At 34.4% G+C, this 17,891-nt stretch overlaps 3 protein-coding genes across 3 annotated transcripts; all 3 read right to left on the minus strand.

Annotated features, from left to right (window-relative positions):
* Nucleotides 1–2,078: 2,078 nt before the first annotated feature.
* LOC102610093 (cytochrome P450 89A2-like) lies at nucleotides 2,079–3,894 on the minus strand. The gene has a single exon (XM_006484647.4). It carries the CDS (start codon nucleotides 3,728–3,730, stop codon nucleotides 2,192–2,194), a length of 1,539 nt encoding a protein of 512 aa, XP_006484710.1. The 5' UTR covers nucleotides 3,731–3,894; the 3' UTR covers nucleotides 2,079–2,191.
* Nucleotides 3,895–12,945: 9,051 nt separating this feature from the next.
* On the minus strand, nucleotides 12,946–14,741 carry LOC102610414 (cytochrome P450 89A2-like). Its single transcript, XM_006484648.4, has one exon. The coding sequence runs from the start codon at nucleotides 14,657–14,659 to the stop codon at nucleotides 13,121–13,123; it is 1,539 nt and encodes a 512-aa protein (XP_006484711.1). The 5' UTR covers nucleotides 14,660–14,741; the 3' UTR covers nucleotides 12,946–13,120.
* Nucleotides 14,742–15,739: 998 nt separating this feature from the next.
* Nucleotides 15,740–17,846, minus strand: LOC102609779 (cytochrome P450 89A2-like). The gene has a single exon (XM_015532136.3). It carries the CDS (start codon nucleotides 17,535–17,537, stop codon nucleotides 15,948–15,950), a length of 1,590 nt encoding a protein of 529 aa, XP_015387622.1. The 5' UTR covers nucleotides 17,538–17,846; the 3' UTR covers nucleotides 15,740–15,947.
* Between the last annotated feature and the right edge of the window lie 45 nt (nucleotides 17,847–17,891).

A 17,891-nucleotide genomic window follows, 5' to 3' on the forward strand; every position in this document is an offset into this window, starting at 1 on the left:
TCTTTGACTTATGTTAATTAGTCTTCCGACTTGTTTGTAAATGCTGTGATTAAGGATCAAATTTTGGAAACATATTAGCTAAGAGATAAGGTGTTGGTAACGCTGATATTAATCTCGCTTTAACTTGGCACATCATCTCACCTTCACAGCTACAGTTAACTTAATCATTTAATTTTGTGGTAGATCAAAACACACGGTATCTCAATATTATTGAGTGAAAAAAAAAATTTTATACACGGATGAAAGGAAAGCGATATATACAGAAGGGGTCAAAAATTTATTCACGTATGAAGGGGTAATTCACGTCTAAAAAAATTTATTCACGTGTCATCCTTATCCACGGATGAAAGGAAAGCAATATATACAGAAGGGGTCAAAAATTTACATGGTGATCATTCAATCAATACATGCCAAGTGTTTTGACTTTCCTTTCCTCTCTCTCTCTCTCTCTCTCTATATATATATATATATTATCATCAAATTCAGAATAATTATGCGTGTGTCCAAAAGAAGAACATTAATCATTTTACTATTTTTTTTTTCTTTTTTGGTTCTAATACATGCATCATGCATGTTAAAAAAAAAAAAAAACAATGATGTCTGCTGCCTACTGGTAGAAACTTGTGTAATTCACACGTTAAAAAAGAAAAAAAAATTATCTATAGATCGTATTCGTGACACCTCGAGTTCTTGTATTTTATGAACACCAAAATTAGTGGTTAGTTGCGTTTTATCAGCAAATCCAAACTACAACTATATATATGTGTGTACATATATATATATACAAGTCATCTATTTTGATGCTTTCTTGTTCTTTGTTGTTTGTCGATTGTCTCCTCCATTCTATAACGTCACCACTTAGGTAATAATATGAAGTGATAACTAGTGGAAATGACGAATAGCCCCTGAACAAATGTTTAGTAATTTTTTTTTTTTGGGATATTATCATTTTACACGTGGCCTAATATTTTCTGACATATCATTTTATTACCAACATTTTCTAACAATTAATTTTTCACACTTAATGTTTCAATTTTTATCAATTTATCACCAAAACATTAACTCCATTAACAAAATGCTGATGTCACAGCAGTATTTTAAGAATTTCAATATAGTCAGTATTTTAAGAATTATAATATCTACAATTTTATCAATTAATTATTTGAGATATATAAAATAATCAATTGATAAAAGTATTGTTTAGATGGTTAAATTATACTCCAGTTTAGGAATAAACTAGACTTGTACTATAATTTTTATTAAAAATTCTATTAACTTTAACGGTTTGATGGTAAAATGATAAAAACTAAAATATTAAATGAAGAAAGGTAATTGTTAGAAAATTTTGGTGGTAAAGTGATATATATATATATACACTCATGCAACTTCCAGCTGCCCTGTAAAATTTCATTAGCCCCCCTACACTCTACATTATTTACAATTTATTTATAAGTATTATAAAATGTTTTGGATTGTAAAATTTGCTTTTAGCCCCTTGCACTCTATTTTATTTCATTGAAACTCCTAGAGTACCAATTCGCCCCCTATAATTTTAAATTCCCAAAACAACCTCCATTTAATTAAAAAATATAATAATTATTAAATGAATTATAATAATTATTTTATTATACTTATAATTATAATTTTTAAATAGATTATTATTATTATTATTATTATTATTAACAAGAATAAAAAGTATTATAATTAATTAATCTATTAACAATAATTAATAATAATTTTTTTCATTAAATTGTTAATGATAATAATTATGATAATTATTATTAATAATTAATTTTTGAATAATAATAACAATAACAATAATTAAAATATAAAATAATAACTATGATGAAAATTAATTAAGGATTTTATAGTAATTTTTTAACAATTTAACTCATTCTGATTTTTATTCTAAGAGAAAGTAAACACATAAATGATAATACAACTCATTCTAATTACGATTCCTGTAGTTCAAGTAAATAAGTTATTATGATTCCAATTCCTCATTTCAATTCTATTTATTCCGATTCTAACTCATTATATTTCTAGCTAATTTTGATTCATGTTTAGTGAATGTACTATTAAATTGTAAACCGCTCTATATTTAAATAGACCAATCTATATTATTTATAATTTATTCATAAGTATTATGAATTTTATGGTTAATAGTGAACGCACTATTAAGTTATGTTCTTTATCTAATTCTAGGAGAAAGAAGAGCCAGCAATGGATTCTTCATCACAACGGTAAACTCTTGCTTCTCAGTCAAATCAACCTCATCCCCGTCCACAGTCTTCCACTCAAAATTCCGAACCAAATTAGCCACAAAATACTCCAAATGAAGCATAGCCAAACCAAAACCAGGACAGATTCTCCTGCCAGCTCCAAATGGCATCATCTTAATTTCCCTACTCCCCGTTATGTCAAAATCTTGATCATGATCATTCAAAAACCTCTCGGGCTTAAACGCCATCGGATCCTCCCAAACTTTCGGATCCCAACCCATGTCGGCCACCATGAAATTCACACTCCCGTCCTTTGGTATCACGTACTTATCATCAAGCACGAAATCCTCTGTCACGGCATGTGGAAACAAGAAATGCCCAGGCGGGTGCCTCCTCAGTCCCTCTAAAATCACTGCTTTCAGATACGGCATCTCCTGCAACTCCTCCTCTTTCACCTCTTCATTTTCACCAACAACTCCTCTGATTTCCGTATGAACCTTCTCTTGAACGTGCTGGTACTTCACCAGATTGGCCATGATCCACTGTAGCACCGTGGAGGTACTGCCAGTGCCCGCGCTGAGAAATTCTGAACACAAACTCACAATTTCCTCTTCGCTAAGCTTTCTTTTCTCTTCATGAAGCTGCAAATCTAACAGAGTATCCACATACGATAACACATACTCCTCCTTGTTGACACCGAGGCTCTCTTCTTCTTTCATCTTCTTTCTTGCTCTTATCAAAGGAACCAATACGTTTTCTTGATCTCTACACACCTGCAAGAACTGTATCCACTTCTTAAAAAAAACAATTTTTGTTAATCTTGGCCAGAAATTCAGTATATTGAACTTGCCAACAGCCAACAGCAGTCTGCGCTGAACGATCTCAATTTTTTTTATTTGGGATTCATCAAGCTTGTCTCCGAAACACATGAGCACCAACAAGCAAAACATGGCGTATTGAAAATGATCAAGAAGACGAACGGGGACAGGGCGGTCCCCATTTTTGGACTCTGACTTTAAACGATTCAAGAGAATTTCAAGAACCCATTTGCGGGCGTGCCTGTAGGATTTCACACGAGAGGGATGGAGGATCTCTGCGGAGAGATTACGGCGGAAGACTCGCCACGTTGTGCCGTAAGAAGCAGAGGTGATGTCATGCTGGTTGCTGCTGATGATTTTCCATGTGGGAAGAGGCGGGGGTCTGTCAGCAAAGATGGCACCGTTTTGGACCAAGGCCTTGTGGGCCAGGGAGCGATCGGCGATAAAGATAGCCGGGCGAGGGCCGACATAGAGCGTGAAGACGGGGCCAAGCTTGGAGTGAAGGTTTCTGAGGATTGGTTCGATTTCGGTGAAAGATTTGAGAAGCCACCGAAGGTTGCCGATGAGGGGGACATTGAAGGGGCCTGGAGGAAGATTGGTTTTGTATTTGGAGGAGATGATAACGCCGATGAAAGCTTTGAGAAGGGCAGCAACGGCGATTGAGATTAGGATGATGAACCCGAATTCCATTTCTGCAAATTGATAAGTCAAAAAAGAGTAAACGGTGTGACGAATAATAATAATAATTAATATTCAGTTGGTTGTAAGCAACTGGCGGTGTGTAGTTTTCGAAAGCGTTCGTGTTTATATAAGCCAATCTTGAATTATTTTGAATGTGATTGTCCCAAGCAACTGGCGGTGTGTAGTTTTCCAAAGCGTTGGTGTTTATACAAGTCAATCTTGAATTATTTTGAATGTGATTGTCCCAAGCAACTGGCGGTGTGTAGTTTTCCAAAGCGTTGGTGTTTATACAAGTCAATCTTGAATTATTTTGACTGTGATTATCCCAATATATTTTTGGTCATGTCTCTGGTCTACCAATTGCTACATATCTCAATGAATTATTTTGAATGTGATTGTCCCAAGATATTTTTGGTCATGTCTCTGGTCTGCCAATTGCTACATATCTCAAAATTTTAACTCAAAAAAATTATCTAATTAATTAACTTATAATTGATGAAAAACAGAAACTACTTAATAAATAAAATATTAAATGCCATATAGTTTGAGATATCTATTATTACCTTTTTACTATATATATATATCCACAACTTTTCCTTCCATATGATTATCTATATCAATAATTGTTTAAAATGTGTAAACATATGCATATAGTAAAAATACTTATATTTAATGACAGAATATGGAAATAATTCTGTAATAACTAGAATGATAACACTAAATCATTTAGCACTGATATGTTTTTCAAGGAATCAAGGATTAATTAATTAGGATTTCCAAGTCGACAGGAGTTAGTTTTAGGTGGGTGCCATACTGCCAATCTGCCATTAATATACTGAGTGCACCAATTCGAGACTCTATACTGGTTTTTACAATTTTTTTTTTTGTTTTATGTATTTCTTTTTAAATATGATTAGTAGAACTAGAAGTACATTTTCCAATTCTACTTATATATTTAAACTATATTATAATAAGTTTAGAATCTCGTAAACCTTATAATATATTTGTAGATTCTAACTACTTAATTGGTATTTGGTTTATTAAATTAATTACTGACAGTCAATAACGGTTTGGAAATATCATAAATATCAATTTAAAATTAGTTTATTTAATTAAAGGATAAGACTATTTGAACCCACTAATTTATTTTCTACATCATCTTTTTAATTAAGAGTTTTATTATATAAATAATTTTCTTAAAAATTACTTAATTAACGTTTCTTCTTTTTCTCTTCTCAATTTCATAAATTCTCATCAATTTAGTTCTAAAAGTTAATGAATATAAAAATTAATTTTTATCAGACACAAAAGCAAATGAAAATCAATAATAAAATTCTTATATACAAAAAGCATGAAATAAAGATTATGATATAATTAGAAATACCAAAAAATGAATTCAAAAAATAAAATAAAATTGAGTTTCTAATTTACAAAATATGAGAGTAGAAAGAGAATACACAATTATAAGATAGAGAGAGAAAGAGATTAGTGAAGGTAACTTTAAAATTTTTAATAAAATGGGTGTAGAGAGGAATTTGGTGGGTTAGCCCCACCCTTTATCAAATAGCAAAGAAAATCTTGTATGTTATGCTTTTTGGATTGGTGTATGTTTGTCACTCAGCCTTTGGCCGAGTGGTTGAGTTGCTGCCCTCACAAGCCCCCACAAAAGTATTGTGGGGGCTATAATATTTGTAAGTCATTCTCCCTTGTGAAATGCGAGTGGAGTAGTGACATCCCTCGTCTGTGAGGGTTATTTGTCTGGATATGTATTTCATAAAATTTAATCTAATAATGTAAGTCTCGGTTATGTATATCTTACTATAAATATCAGTATAATGTCTGCTATAATAGCATTTGTAAATATCTGCTATAATATGTAATCAGTATTAAAAAAAAAAATTAGTGTATGTTTTTATTTTCGTTAAATTCTAGAAATATTTTTCAAATAATGAATAAATACAAAAAATAGCAAAATAAATGTCCACCTCATCATCTCTAATTTTCAATTGCTGAAAATTATTTTGATTTTACACTACCAGAAGGTAATAAAACTGTTTATTAGATTTGTACAGTGCTGACACATGTTCATTAGCTCATCCTTTGATGAGCTAAGTTGCCAAATAAATTTTAGTCAAAACAAGGTGTTTGTCATAAATAACAAACTGTTCGACGAAATGCCAGAGTGAAGAGCCAGTTAGCGGGAAGTCATAATTTGAAATCTAGAGCACATGTAGAACCACCAAAGGATAAGAATGAAAGCCCTTAAAGAATCTAGAAGCAGGTTTTGACAATCCAAGGCCAGACATCAAATGAAATAATGGAGGATTGGACTGCGCAGTGAATAGATATTAGTTTGCTTTGATAATCTTTTAATAAAGGCCATAGGTGAAGAAATGTTACAGCATGTAATCATAGCACAGGTATATAAATAAGGGTGTGTATTCATTAATAAAAGTAAGCCGGTTTCATCAAAATCGTAGTTCATGGTTTTAATTAATGTTCTCTGCATAGCAACGTAACCTTAGGATTTCGGTGTTTTATATTAACAACTATTATTTATGAACAAATTTACACGTATGGCTTTGATAACATCAATTGTGAAACTCGAATGATGCAAAAGTTGGATGTGCATAGGTATGTGTACAGCGAATACACAACACACATATATTCAGAAAATATGACCAATATTTGATAACTTCATAAAATTATGGAAAGCTTGGAAAGTAATTGATAGTCAGATGAGTAAAGAGACTTTATATTGTAGCTTTAACAGCCATAATAAAATTATTAACATGCCTTCTCTTATCCCTTGCTCTAAAATACTAGGTAAAACTCGTTTAGTTCCTATATTTTAGCTTACGTTGAATTGTGATGGTTTAAATAGTAGAAGATATATGTAAGAGGACAAAGAAGAAAAAATAGTGTTTAGGTTTGATTGTGATGGTATATGTTTAATTATTACTGTCTTTTATTAGGAAGGCTGTGAATTCAAGATTTAGACAATAAATGAATGAGTGTTAACTTACGTTGCCTAGCGAAAATTTTCAATATTGTATTATAAAAATGTTGTCTTCCCAAAGAATGTTATATTCAAGAAATCATAATATAGGCAATTAAAATCATAATGTTGTCTTCGCTCAAATTGAGGAAGAAAATTAAACCCCCACAAAATAGCAGACGCATCACTAAAATAACTTGATATTTGAAAGGTTTAAAATCTTCATTAATTGTGGGGGTTTAATTTACTTTCTCAGTGTAACACCCTAAGCAAATCCCACATTGGCAAAGCACGGGAGAGATGATAAGGTTATAAGAGATGATTCATACATTAATTGGCAAGAAGCGTTTTAGGGTGTATAGGCGTCCCGGGAACAAAACCGTGCAGGTCTTGTTAAGACTCAAAACGGACAATATCTTGCTAAGTCTAGGTTGGGTCATGACATTATGGTATTAGAGCGGCTCCGCGTGTTCTCTTGAGCGATGGTGGGACAAATCTCAGCGAGGATGCTGAGTTCCTAAGTAGGGTGTATGTAACACCCTAGGCATATCCCACATCGGCAGAGATTCTGGATTTATAAGGGGTGATCTATACCTTAATTGACAAGACGCATTTTGGGGTGTATGGCTACCCTAGGAACAAAACAGTGCGGGCCTTGTTAAGGCTCAAAGCGGACAATATCTTGCCAGGTCTAGGTTGGGTCATGACACTGTCTTTAAGTAAAGACCGTCTTCTTCTTTTTCGAAATGTGAGTGGAGCAGACGTCCCTCGAATATTAGAGAGGGTAAAAAATCTAAGCGGCGCTTCATAAAAATTAATGTAAACTAGTCCCAGTAATAGTAAATTGATGTAAACTAATTTCAGTAATAGTCTGATTTATAAATATCAATTGTAATCTCATATAATATGAGTTGTACTCTTGAGTAATAATCTCATGTATTAAAAAAAAAAATTCATTAAAGCACCCATCCTGCACAAGTATTTCACTATGTTTAGAAAGTGATAATTTATCTTAATATCCCATTATAGTATGAGGCCTACATTTATGTCACTTCAGCAGCTGGGGTAATTTACCGGAGTAGTGATAATAAATTTTGGTGTTTTAATCTTGCTTCTTCCTCTTCTTCTATCTTTTTTTTTTCTTTTAATAATATTACTTTGCATGGTATAGTATACATTGACTAATAAATACACTTCTATTCGAAGTATTTAACAATATTTGACTTATCAGTGAAAAAAAAAATATGTGACTTATATTAATTAGTCTTCCAACTTGTTTGAAAATGTTAGCTATCAATAAGGTCGTTGTAACACTGATATTAATATCGCTTTGACTTGGCACATCATCCCACCTTCACAGCTACAACTAACTTAATCATTTAATTTTGCAGTAGATCAAAACACTCGGTATCCCAATATTATTGGAGAAATTCTACAATATTTTTAATGTATTATAATTAATTGATATATATATATGATATGTGTAGTTGAATTTAATACAATTATCATTTGTAACATAATTTTTTAAAATAAATACACACATATTATAATACTATTTATTTATTGTATAGTTAAAATTGTACCTCAGATGTATTTTAAAATTTCTCATATTATTGAGTGAAAAAAAAAATTATCAAACGTGTCATCCTTATCCACGGATGAAAGGAAAGCAATATATACAGAAGGGGTAAAAAATTTACATGGTGAATCATTCAATCAATACATGCCAAGTGTTTTGACTTTCCTTTCCTCTCTCTCTCTCTCTCTATATATATATATATATTATCATCAAATTCAGAATAATTATGCGTGTGTCCAAAAGAAGAACATTAATCATTTTACTATTTTTTTTTCTTTTTTGGTTCTAATACGTGCATCATGCATGTTAAAAAAAAAAAAACAATGATGTCTGCTGCCTACTGGTAGAAACTTGTGTAATTCACACGTTAAAAAAGAAAAAAAAATTATCTATAGATCGTATTCGTGACACCTCGAGTTCTTGTATTTTATGAACACCAAAATTAGTGGTTAGTTGCGTTTTATCAGCAAATCCAAACTACAACTATATATATGTGTGTACATATATATATATACAAGTCATCTATTTTGATGCTTTCTTGTTCTTTGTTGTTTGTCGATTGTCTCCTCCATTCTATAACGTCACCACTTAGGTAATAATATGAAGTGATAACTAGTGGAAATGACGAATAGCCCCTGAACAAATGTTTAGTAATTTTTAATTTTTTTTTGGGATATTATCATTTTACATGTGGCCTAATATTTTCTGACATATCATTTTATTACCAACGTTTTCTAACAATTAATTTTTCACACTTAATGTTTCATTTTTATCAATTTATCACCAAAACATTAACTCCATTAATAAAATGCTGATGTCACAGCAGTATTTTAAGAATTTCAGTATAGTCAGTATTTTAAGAATTATAATATCTACAATTTTATCAATTAATTATTTGAGATATATAAAATAATCAATTGATAAAAGTATTGTTTAGATGGTTAAATTATACTCCAGTTTAGGAATAAACTAGACTTGTACTATAATTTCTATTAAAAATTATGTTAACTTTAACGGTTTGAGGGTAAAATGATAAAAACTAAAATATTAAGTGGAGAAAAGCAATTGTTATAGAAAATTTTGGTGGGGTAAAGTGTGGTAAAGTGTGTGTTGTATATTTATTTATTCCTTATAACAATTTTTTAACTAATTAAGTTCGTTGAAATTTTTAATACTTCATTTTATTATTGAAATTAAAATTTTAATAGAAATTCTCTTTAAAGAGTAAATGTAAACTTTTAACATACAAATTGATAGTCCTTAAAAATTTGACATGTTTTTGTTGGGAAAATATGCTCTTTAAAAGCATATGTGTTTATTTAATTGTAATAAACTATTTTTCTGATTAATAAAATAAATGAGGTATTTTATTCAAATATCTTAATTGCATTAATACTTGTATTAAAGTCCATTTAATCATATTATATGTATTTATGTGATCACCATGTGGATTCACAGAAGATATAAATACAAGTTATCTTATGATTAAATAAATTTAGTTCGCAGTTGATAAATAAAGTTGGACACTTTATTTAGGTATAGATTGTAATAAATTCATTGAATGATTTGTCTTAATCATGTATGAATTTATTGATGTAGTACGACTACATTGAACAGGATCACATATGAGATTTAATTAATTTTGTAATAACTGTCAGACTTATTAAATCTCATATGCGTTGATTTTACTGTAATCTTAATCTTGAGTTAATTATGATTTCATGATTGTAATTGTTATTTCATTTGAGTTACCAATGGGCACGACACATCCTTGTGGTCAAGATTATCTGGTATCTTGGTGGGAGCAATTATGAGTATTGGAGTTATGGATTAACAATATAGAATTTGTACAACACATCTCTTGATGGGTTTTCGGCACTTGATCATAGAATTCTCTGGCCAGAGTGTGTCAACATATTTAGTATGTTGAAAATGATCATTAGAGAAAACCAGTAAGGATCAAGGAATAAGATGTTATTAAATTGATTGGACAGTTGAGATATCAATTTAATTAACGATGTGGTACAAAGGATTGTGCAGTAAAGAAATCAATGTGGCTTGGGACGAATTATTATTCGAGCATACAATTATGGAAGTCAGTTCCAATCTTTTAGTGGAGTAGATTTGGAATTAAATAATTGGGCTAGTTTAATTACAGGCCTAATTATTGTAGCCACTATTGTATGTTCCCAAATGATTCCCGGGTTAGCTCATTTAATTGACTGCACCACTACTGGACTAATAAGTAAGATAACTAGCTATTTGGGTCAAAAGCCTAAATATATCATTTAGTGGGAGGCTCCATTTAATTTGCTTTTGTATAAGGGGCCTTATGTTATTTTACAAGGTGGGTCCCCTATTGAAAAAGAAAATAACGTGAGTTTTATTTAGGGCATTATTTGGAGCCTAGGGTTTTCACTAAAAGGAGATATATAAGGCTTATTTTCTCTAAAAAAAAAAGAGAAGACAATTTATACAGATCAGAGAAAAAGATTTTTCTCTCTATTGTTGAGAGAAAAATGTTCTCGTGCTAGTTGCTTTGGTAGTGATAAAGGCGCCCACACGTCAAGTGCAGATCGAACCTGAGTCATAACCTGGAAGATCATTGGAGACTGTTCGTGATCTAACAAGCGTGGTGGTGACGGATCGTGATCTAACAGGAGTGGTGGTGGCGGATCGTGATTTAGGAGCCTAAAACACTTCAGCAGAAAAAGCCAACTCGGATTTTCAAGGTACGATTTCTAGAATACAAATTCTTATATATTATATGAGAGCGATCTTCAAAAAGTTTTATAAAAATTTAAAAACCTAATTTTTCCCCAACAGTTTTAACACATATGAATGTCAATTGAAATGTCATGTTTATAAGTCAAAATACATATATATATTTTTTTATGTTTACTTTTTAACATGAAAGATAATATTTGATGTTTAACTTCAATCATTGAAGCAACATGTGTTATTCTCACTTTTGATTATTGGCTATATAACGGTGGGAGTATGATAAAGATAAAGGGCTTCACTTTTGATTATCGGCCCTTTGAGTTGACAGTTTTTGTGGTGCAGTCCATATTGATGCAAGAGTTTTTGGCACCAGCAAATGGACCAGATCAGGCTGGTGATGAGGCCTTCGAGGGAAAAACCGTTGATGTTAAGGTGGGAACTAATTTAAGGATTGCTTATTGCTTATATAGTTACAAACTATTATCAATATTACGGGCGCATCAAATAAATCGCTTGTATCAGTAACAAGATGGGACAATGAGGTGGTAGCCCGTTGACACAACCCATGCACTCAAATATTGGTTTGAGCCCTGATAATAGTTGGGACTTGATTCTCTCCTAATTAGATTGGGTAGGCGTAAAATTCCTCCTCTGAGAATTGAATACCTATATTATGTGGTGATATAAATTCAAGCTGTGTCATATTGGGCTAACAAAAATAGTGTCTGTAGGTTTTTTTATTTATTATAAATATCAATAGAATTTCAATGTTCTTTTAATTAGTTGGTCCTTTCTTCCACTTCGGTGATGATGTTCTTTACTGTAAAAACATAAAGAAAACGTGAGAGTCTACTTACGAGGCTTTTATTTAAGAGTGCTGCTAGGTAGCGAGAGGGACGAGAGAATGATAAGAGAAACGGCAGCAGTTGCTGCCGTTTCGCCGCTCGTTCCTCTCGCTCATTAAAACATTAAAAAATTTAAAATTTTTGAATAAAGAAATGGCGCATGAAATCACGCAGGCTTTCACTTTCCTTCCTCACGCATGCTTTCACTTTCCTCTCTCTCCAGCCAGAGTCCCATACTCCACGGAACGGCAGTTTGAGTCTCTAAACTGCATCCAATCAGCTTTAAAATATGTTTGTGACTCATTTGTGATGTATATGCGATGTTGTTAATCGAAGTATTATAAAACTTCATAGCAGAAATATTTTGCTCAATTCCTATATACGTACTATATTTATATATGTAGCCTCTACTACTGTTGATTTATTCCAAAATGATTCCTTATCTTCCTTCTCCGAATACCAAATTGCTCTAACACACTCAGGATCATCTAAACTTCTACAAACCCAAAAAATGACTTCACTTTATTTAACAATGAAATCAAGGATTTTAAGAACATTAAAGGAAATATAACAAAAGGGAGTTTGGAGATGTCACAGGTGCATGTGGATGCGCAAATCTGGAATGCAGATAAACAAAAACAGAGGAACTCTGTACTTGGGCCCCTGCAGCAAAGTGAATAAAACAAGAAATGATGTTTCTTCTTTCTGAGTATGGAAGTGATTTTGTCCATAAAATATTCAATTTGGTCTACAATTCAAAGTCGTTAAAATAGAAGTTAAGACAATTGATGCTTTAGGGATTTGTCGTGAGAGAGGAGCGTGAGGGAGAGAGGAAAGTAGGCTGGAGATATGGTAGATAAGGTTGGATTTCTCTATGCACGCACCCATTTCTTTATGAATTCTTTATTCATTCTTTTTATTTTTTTAATGTATTAACAAGCAAGAAGAACGAGAAGCGAAACGGCAGCAGACGGCAGCAACTGCTGCCGTTTCTCTCATCATTCTCTCGTTCCTCTCGCTACCTAGCATTTTCCTTTATTTAAAGTCTATAAAGCGATGGTAAGCTTGGTCAGATGCCTTCCTCTAAGTTGATTTGGCCAAGGCCTACCAACCATTAGATTTCCATAGGAGATGACAAAATTACCACAAACAGAACGATGGTACATATAATTATGCCAATATTAATATAGAAGTCTTACTTAATTTTTAAATGCATAATAATACTAATAATAATAATCAGGTGAGTTATGTTCTTATCTAGTTCTAGGAGAAAGAAGAGCCTGCAATGGATTCTTCATCACAACGGTAAACTCTTGCTTCTCAGTCAAATCAACCTCATCACCATCCACAGCCGTCCACTCAAAATTCCAAACCAAATTAGCCACAAAATACTCCAAATGAAGCATAGCCAAACCAAAACCGGGACAGATTCTCCTGCCAGCTCCAAATGGCATCATCTTAATTTCCCTACTCCCCGTTATGTCAAAATCTTGATCATGATCATTCAAAAACCTCTCGGGCTTAAACCCCATCGGATCCTCCCAAACTTTCGGATCCCAACCCATTTCGGCCACCATGAAATTCACACTCCCGTCCTTTGGTATCACATACTTATCATCAAGAACGAAATCCTCTGTCACGGCATGTGGCAACACGAAATGCCCAGGCGGGTGCCTCCTCAGTCCCTCTAAAATCACTGCTTTCAGATACGGCATCTTCTGCAACTCCTCCTCTTTCACCTCTTCATTTTCACCAACAACTCCTCTGATTTCCGTATAAACCGTCTCTTGAACGTGCGGGTGCTTCACCAGATTGGCCATGATCCACTGTAGCGCCGTGGAGGTAGTGTCAGTGCCCGCGTTGAGAAATTCTGAACACAAACTCACAATTTCCTCTTCGCTAAGCTTTCTTTTCTCTTCAGGAAGCTGTAAATCTAACAGAGTATCCACATACGATAACACATACTCCCTCTCCTTAATGCTGAGGCTCTCTTCTTCTTTCATCTTCTTTCTTGCTCTTATCAAAGGAACCAATACGTTTTCTTGATCTCTACGAATCTGCAAGAACTGCTCCCACTTCTTAACAAAAACAATTTTTGATAATCTTGGCCAGAAATTCAATATATTGAAATTCCCAAAAGTCAACAGCTGTGTGCGCTGAACGTTCTCAATTTTTTTGATTTGGGATTCATCAAGCTTGTCTCCGAAACACATGAGCACCAACAAGCAAAACATGGCGTATTGGAAATGATCAAGAACACGAACAGGGACAGGGCGGTCCTCATTTTTGGACTCTGACTTTAAACGATTCAAGAGAATTTCAAGAACCCATTTGCGGGCGTGCTTGTAGGATTTCACACGAGAGGGATGGAGGATCTCTGCTGAGAGATTACGGCGGAAGAGCCGCCACGTTGTGCCATAAGAAGCAGAGCTGATGTTATGCTGGTTGCTGCTGACGATTTTGTTTGTGGGAAGAGGCCGGGGTCTGTCAGCAAAGATGGCGCCGTTTTGGACCAAGGCCTTGTGGGCCAGTGAGCGATCGGCGATAAAGATAGCCGGGCGAGGGCCGATAAAGAGCGTGACGACGGGGCCAAGCTTGGAGTGAAGGTTTCTGAGGATTGGTTCGATTTCGGAGAAAGATTTAAGAAGCCACTGGAGGTTGCCGATGACGGGGAGATTAAAGGGGCCTGGAGGAAGATTGGTTTTGTATTTGGGGGAGATGATAACGCTGATGAAAGCTTTGAGAAGGGCAGCAATGGAGATTGAGATTAGGATGATGAACCAGAATTCCATTTCTGCAAATTGATAAGTCAAAAAAGAGTAAACGGTGTGAGGAATATTAATAATTAATATTCCGTGGATAGCAAGCAACTGGCGGTGTGTCGTTTTCGAAAGCGTTCGTGTTTATATAAGCCAATCTTGAATTATTTTGAATGTGATTGTCCCAAGATATTTTTGGTCATGTCTGTGGTCTGCCAATTGCTACATATCTCAAAAGGGAGCCCTATCTTACAATGTAACATACACACTCAACAACAACCACATAAATGATGGATTCATATAATTTGTGTGGTTGTTGTTGAATGTGTATGTTACATTAATTGTAACATAGCATTTGTCATCTCAAAATTTTAACTCAAAAAAATTACAAAAAAATTATCTAATTAATTCACTTAAAATTGATGAAAAACATAAACTGCTTAATAAATAAAATATCACATTCCATATAGTTTGAGATATCTATTATTACCCTTTTGCTATATATGTATATTTATCCACAACTTTTCCTTCCACATGAGTATCTATATCAATAATTGTTTAAAATGTGTAAACATATGTATATAGTAAAAATACTTATATTTAATGACAGAATATGGAAATAATTCTGTAATAACTAAAATGATAATAATAAATCATTTAGCACTGATATGTTTTTCAGGGAATCAAGGATTAATTAATTAGGATTTCCGAGTTGGTAGGAGTTTTTAAACAAATGGAGTGTCGATGAAGAGCAATGTATGTCCCAACTGCCTATTAAAATAACAAAAAAAATTATATGTTTAGGAAAACTTAAGGAGAAACAAAATCAATTCGTTTTTTAAATCAATTTCTTTAATTTAAATTTAAGGGGTGAGTCGTAATGGCTTACGTAAGTTAGCAAACAAACAAGATAAGGAAAATGTTTTTCTTTTCTTTCATTTATTAGAGTTGGAAATACGCAACGACGGTGACTGAATGATCCGTCGTTTCTGATTTTCTAGTGGTGAACAAAATAATTTTTTTTTATAAAATTTTTTATGGTTAAGCTAAAAGATAAACTATCTGTGCTTCCAAAGCCGTGACGGGAAATTAATCTAAATCACATCAAACATGTGAAAACAAAACATACGCATCCGCTTTCGTATCTAAACTTTGGAAAAATTGACATACATATCCTAAATCCTGTCCACGAAACGAGGAGATGAATTAGTAATATTGGGTATCCATTACCTTGGTCAAATTCATAGATTTGACCACCCACTCGCCTATTGGTTAACACCTCGTACGGTTGTAAAATTTATCACCAATTAAGGAGTACAGCTTATTTCGAAATAAACTTAGGGAAATTCTGTTGGCTAATTCTTGGAGAAATACGAGCCCGTAATGGATTTTTCATCACAGTAGTGAACTCCTGCTTCTCCGAAAAATCAACTTCATATCCATCCGCAGCCTTCCACTCAAAGCACCAAACCAAATTAGCCACAAAATATTCCAAGTGAAGCATAGCCAAACCAAGCCCCGGACAAATCCTCCTCCCAACACCAAACGGCATCATCTTAATTTCCCTACTCCCTGTTATATCCAAATCTTCAACCACAGCTACTCTTCCACCGCTTTCATCCCTGACGAACCTCTCAGGCTTGAATGCCATCGGATCCTCCCAAACCTTCGGGTCCCGACCCATTTCGGCTACCATGAAATTGACGCTTGCATCTTTCGGTATCACGTGTCCATCCAATGTGAAATCCTCTGTCACGGCATGCGGCAGCACAAAGTGCCCTGGAGGATGCCTTCTTAGTCCCTCCAAGATCACTGCTTTCAGATACGGCATCTTGTTCAAGTCTTCTTCTTTCACTTCTTCTTCCTCTCCATTTCCAACAACTCCTTTGATCTCCGTATAAAGCTTCTCTTGAACATGTGGGTATTTCACCAAATTAGCCATGATCCACTGCAGTGTCGTGGACGTGGTGTCTGTGCCGGCGTTAAGAAATTCTGAGCACAGAGCTACAATTTCCTCTTCGCTGAGCTTCCTCTTCTTCTCTTCTTCCGGAAGCTGCAAATCTAACAGAGTATCGACATAACACAACACATTTTCTTTACCTTTATTCATTAGCCTCTCTTCCTTCATCTTCTTTCTTGCTCTTATCAGTGGGACTAATAAATTTTCTTGATCTTTAAGCAACTGCAAGAACTGTGCCCACTTTTTACGGAGAACAATTTTTGTTAACCTTGGCCAAAAATTTAGAATTCGGAATCGGCTAAACGCTAGCAACCTGGAGTGGTGAATATTCTTAATCTCTTTGATTTGGTTGTGGTCAAGCTTGTCCCCAAAACACATGAGCACTAACAAGCAGAACATAGCATACTGAAAATGGTCAACCACGCTGACCGGATCATCTCCGGTTTTGGACTGAGACTTGAACCGGTCCAAGAGAATTTCAAGAACCCACTTGCGGGCGTGGCTGTAAGATCGCAGGCGCGAAGGATGCATGATCTCTGCGGTGAGATTACGGCGAAGGACCCGCCAGGTGGGGCCGTAAAAAGCCGAGCTGATGTTATGCTGGTTGCTGCTAGCGATTTTGTTGATGGGAAGAGCCTGAGGGCGGTCGGCGAAGACGGCGCCGTTCTGTACCAAGGCCTTGTAGGCAAGTGAGTGATCGGCGATGAAGATGATGGGGCGAGAGCCGATACGGAGCGTGACTATCGGGCCGAGCTTGGAATGAAGGTCTCTGAGGACTGGTTCGATTTCTGTGAGAGATTTGCGAAGCCAGTGAAGGTTGCCGATGACGGGAAAAGCTACAGGGCCTGGAGGAAGATTGGGTTTGTTCTTGGGGAAGATGATAAGGTTGATGAAGGCTTTGAGAAGGGCGGCAATGGAGATTGAGATTAGGGTGATAAACCAGATTTCCATGGCTGCGATTTGGGACAGAAAGAGGCTTCGATTGAACTTTTACGGCAATGCTATGGACATATTTGTAATTTCGTTTGGGCGTCAAAGGTGGCATTTGTGTCATCATTCATCCAGTATGACTCATTATATGTAAATCCCAAGATTACGAGTTTGATTCAAATATTTGCAATTTCGTGCGAGTATAAACGTATACATTAATGGTGTCGGTACTAAAATTCGACAGGTTAGTTTTAGGTCGGTGCCATACTGCCAATCTGCCATTAATATACTGAGTGCACCAATTCGAGACTCTGTACTGGGTTTTTACATTTTTTTTTTGTTTTATGTATTTCTTTTTAAATATGATTAGTAGAA

Source organism: Citrus sinensis, chromosome 4, assembly GCF_022201045.2.
Source record: "Citrus sinensis cultivar Valencia sweet orange chromosome 4, DVS_A1.0, whole genome shotgun sequence".
NCBI lineage: Eukaryota > Viridiplantae > Streptophyta > Magnoliopsida > Sapindales > Rutaceae > Citrus > Citrus sinensis.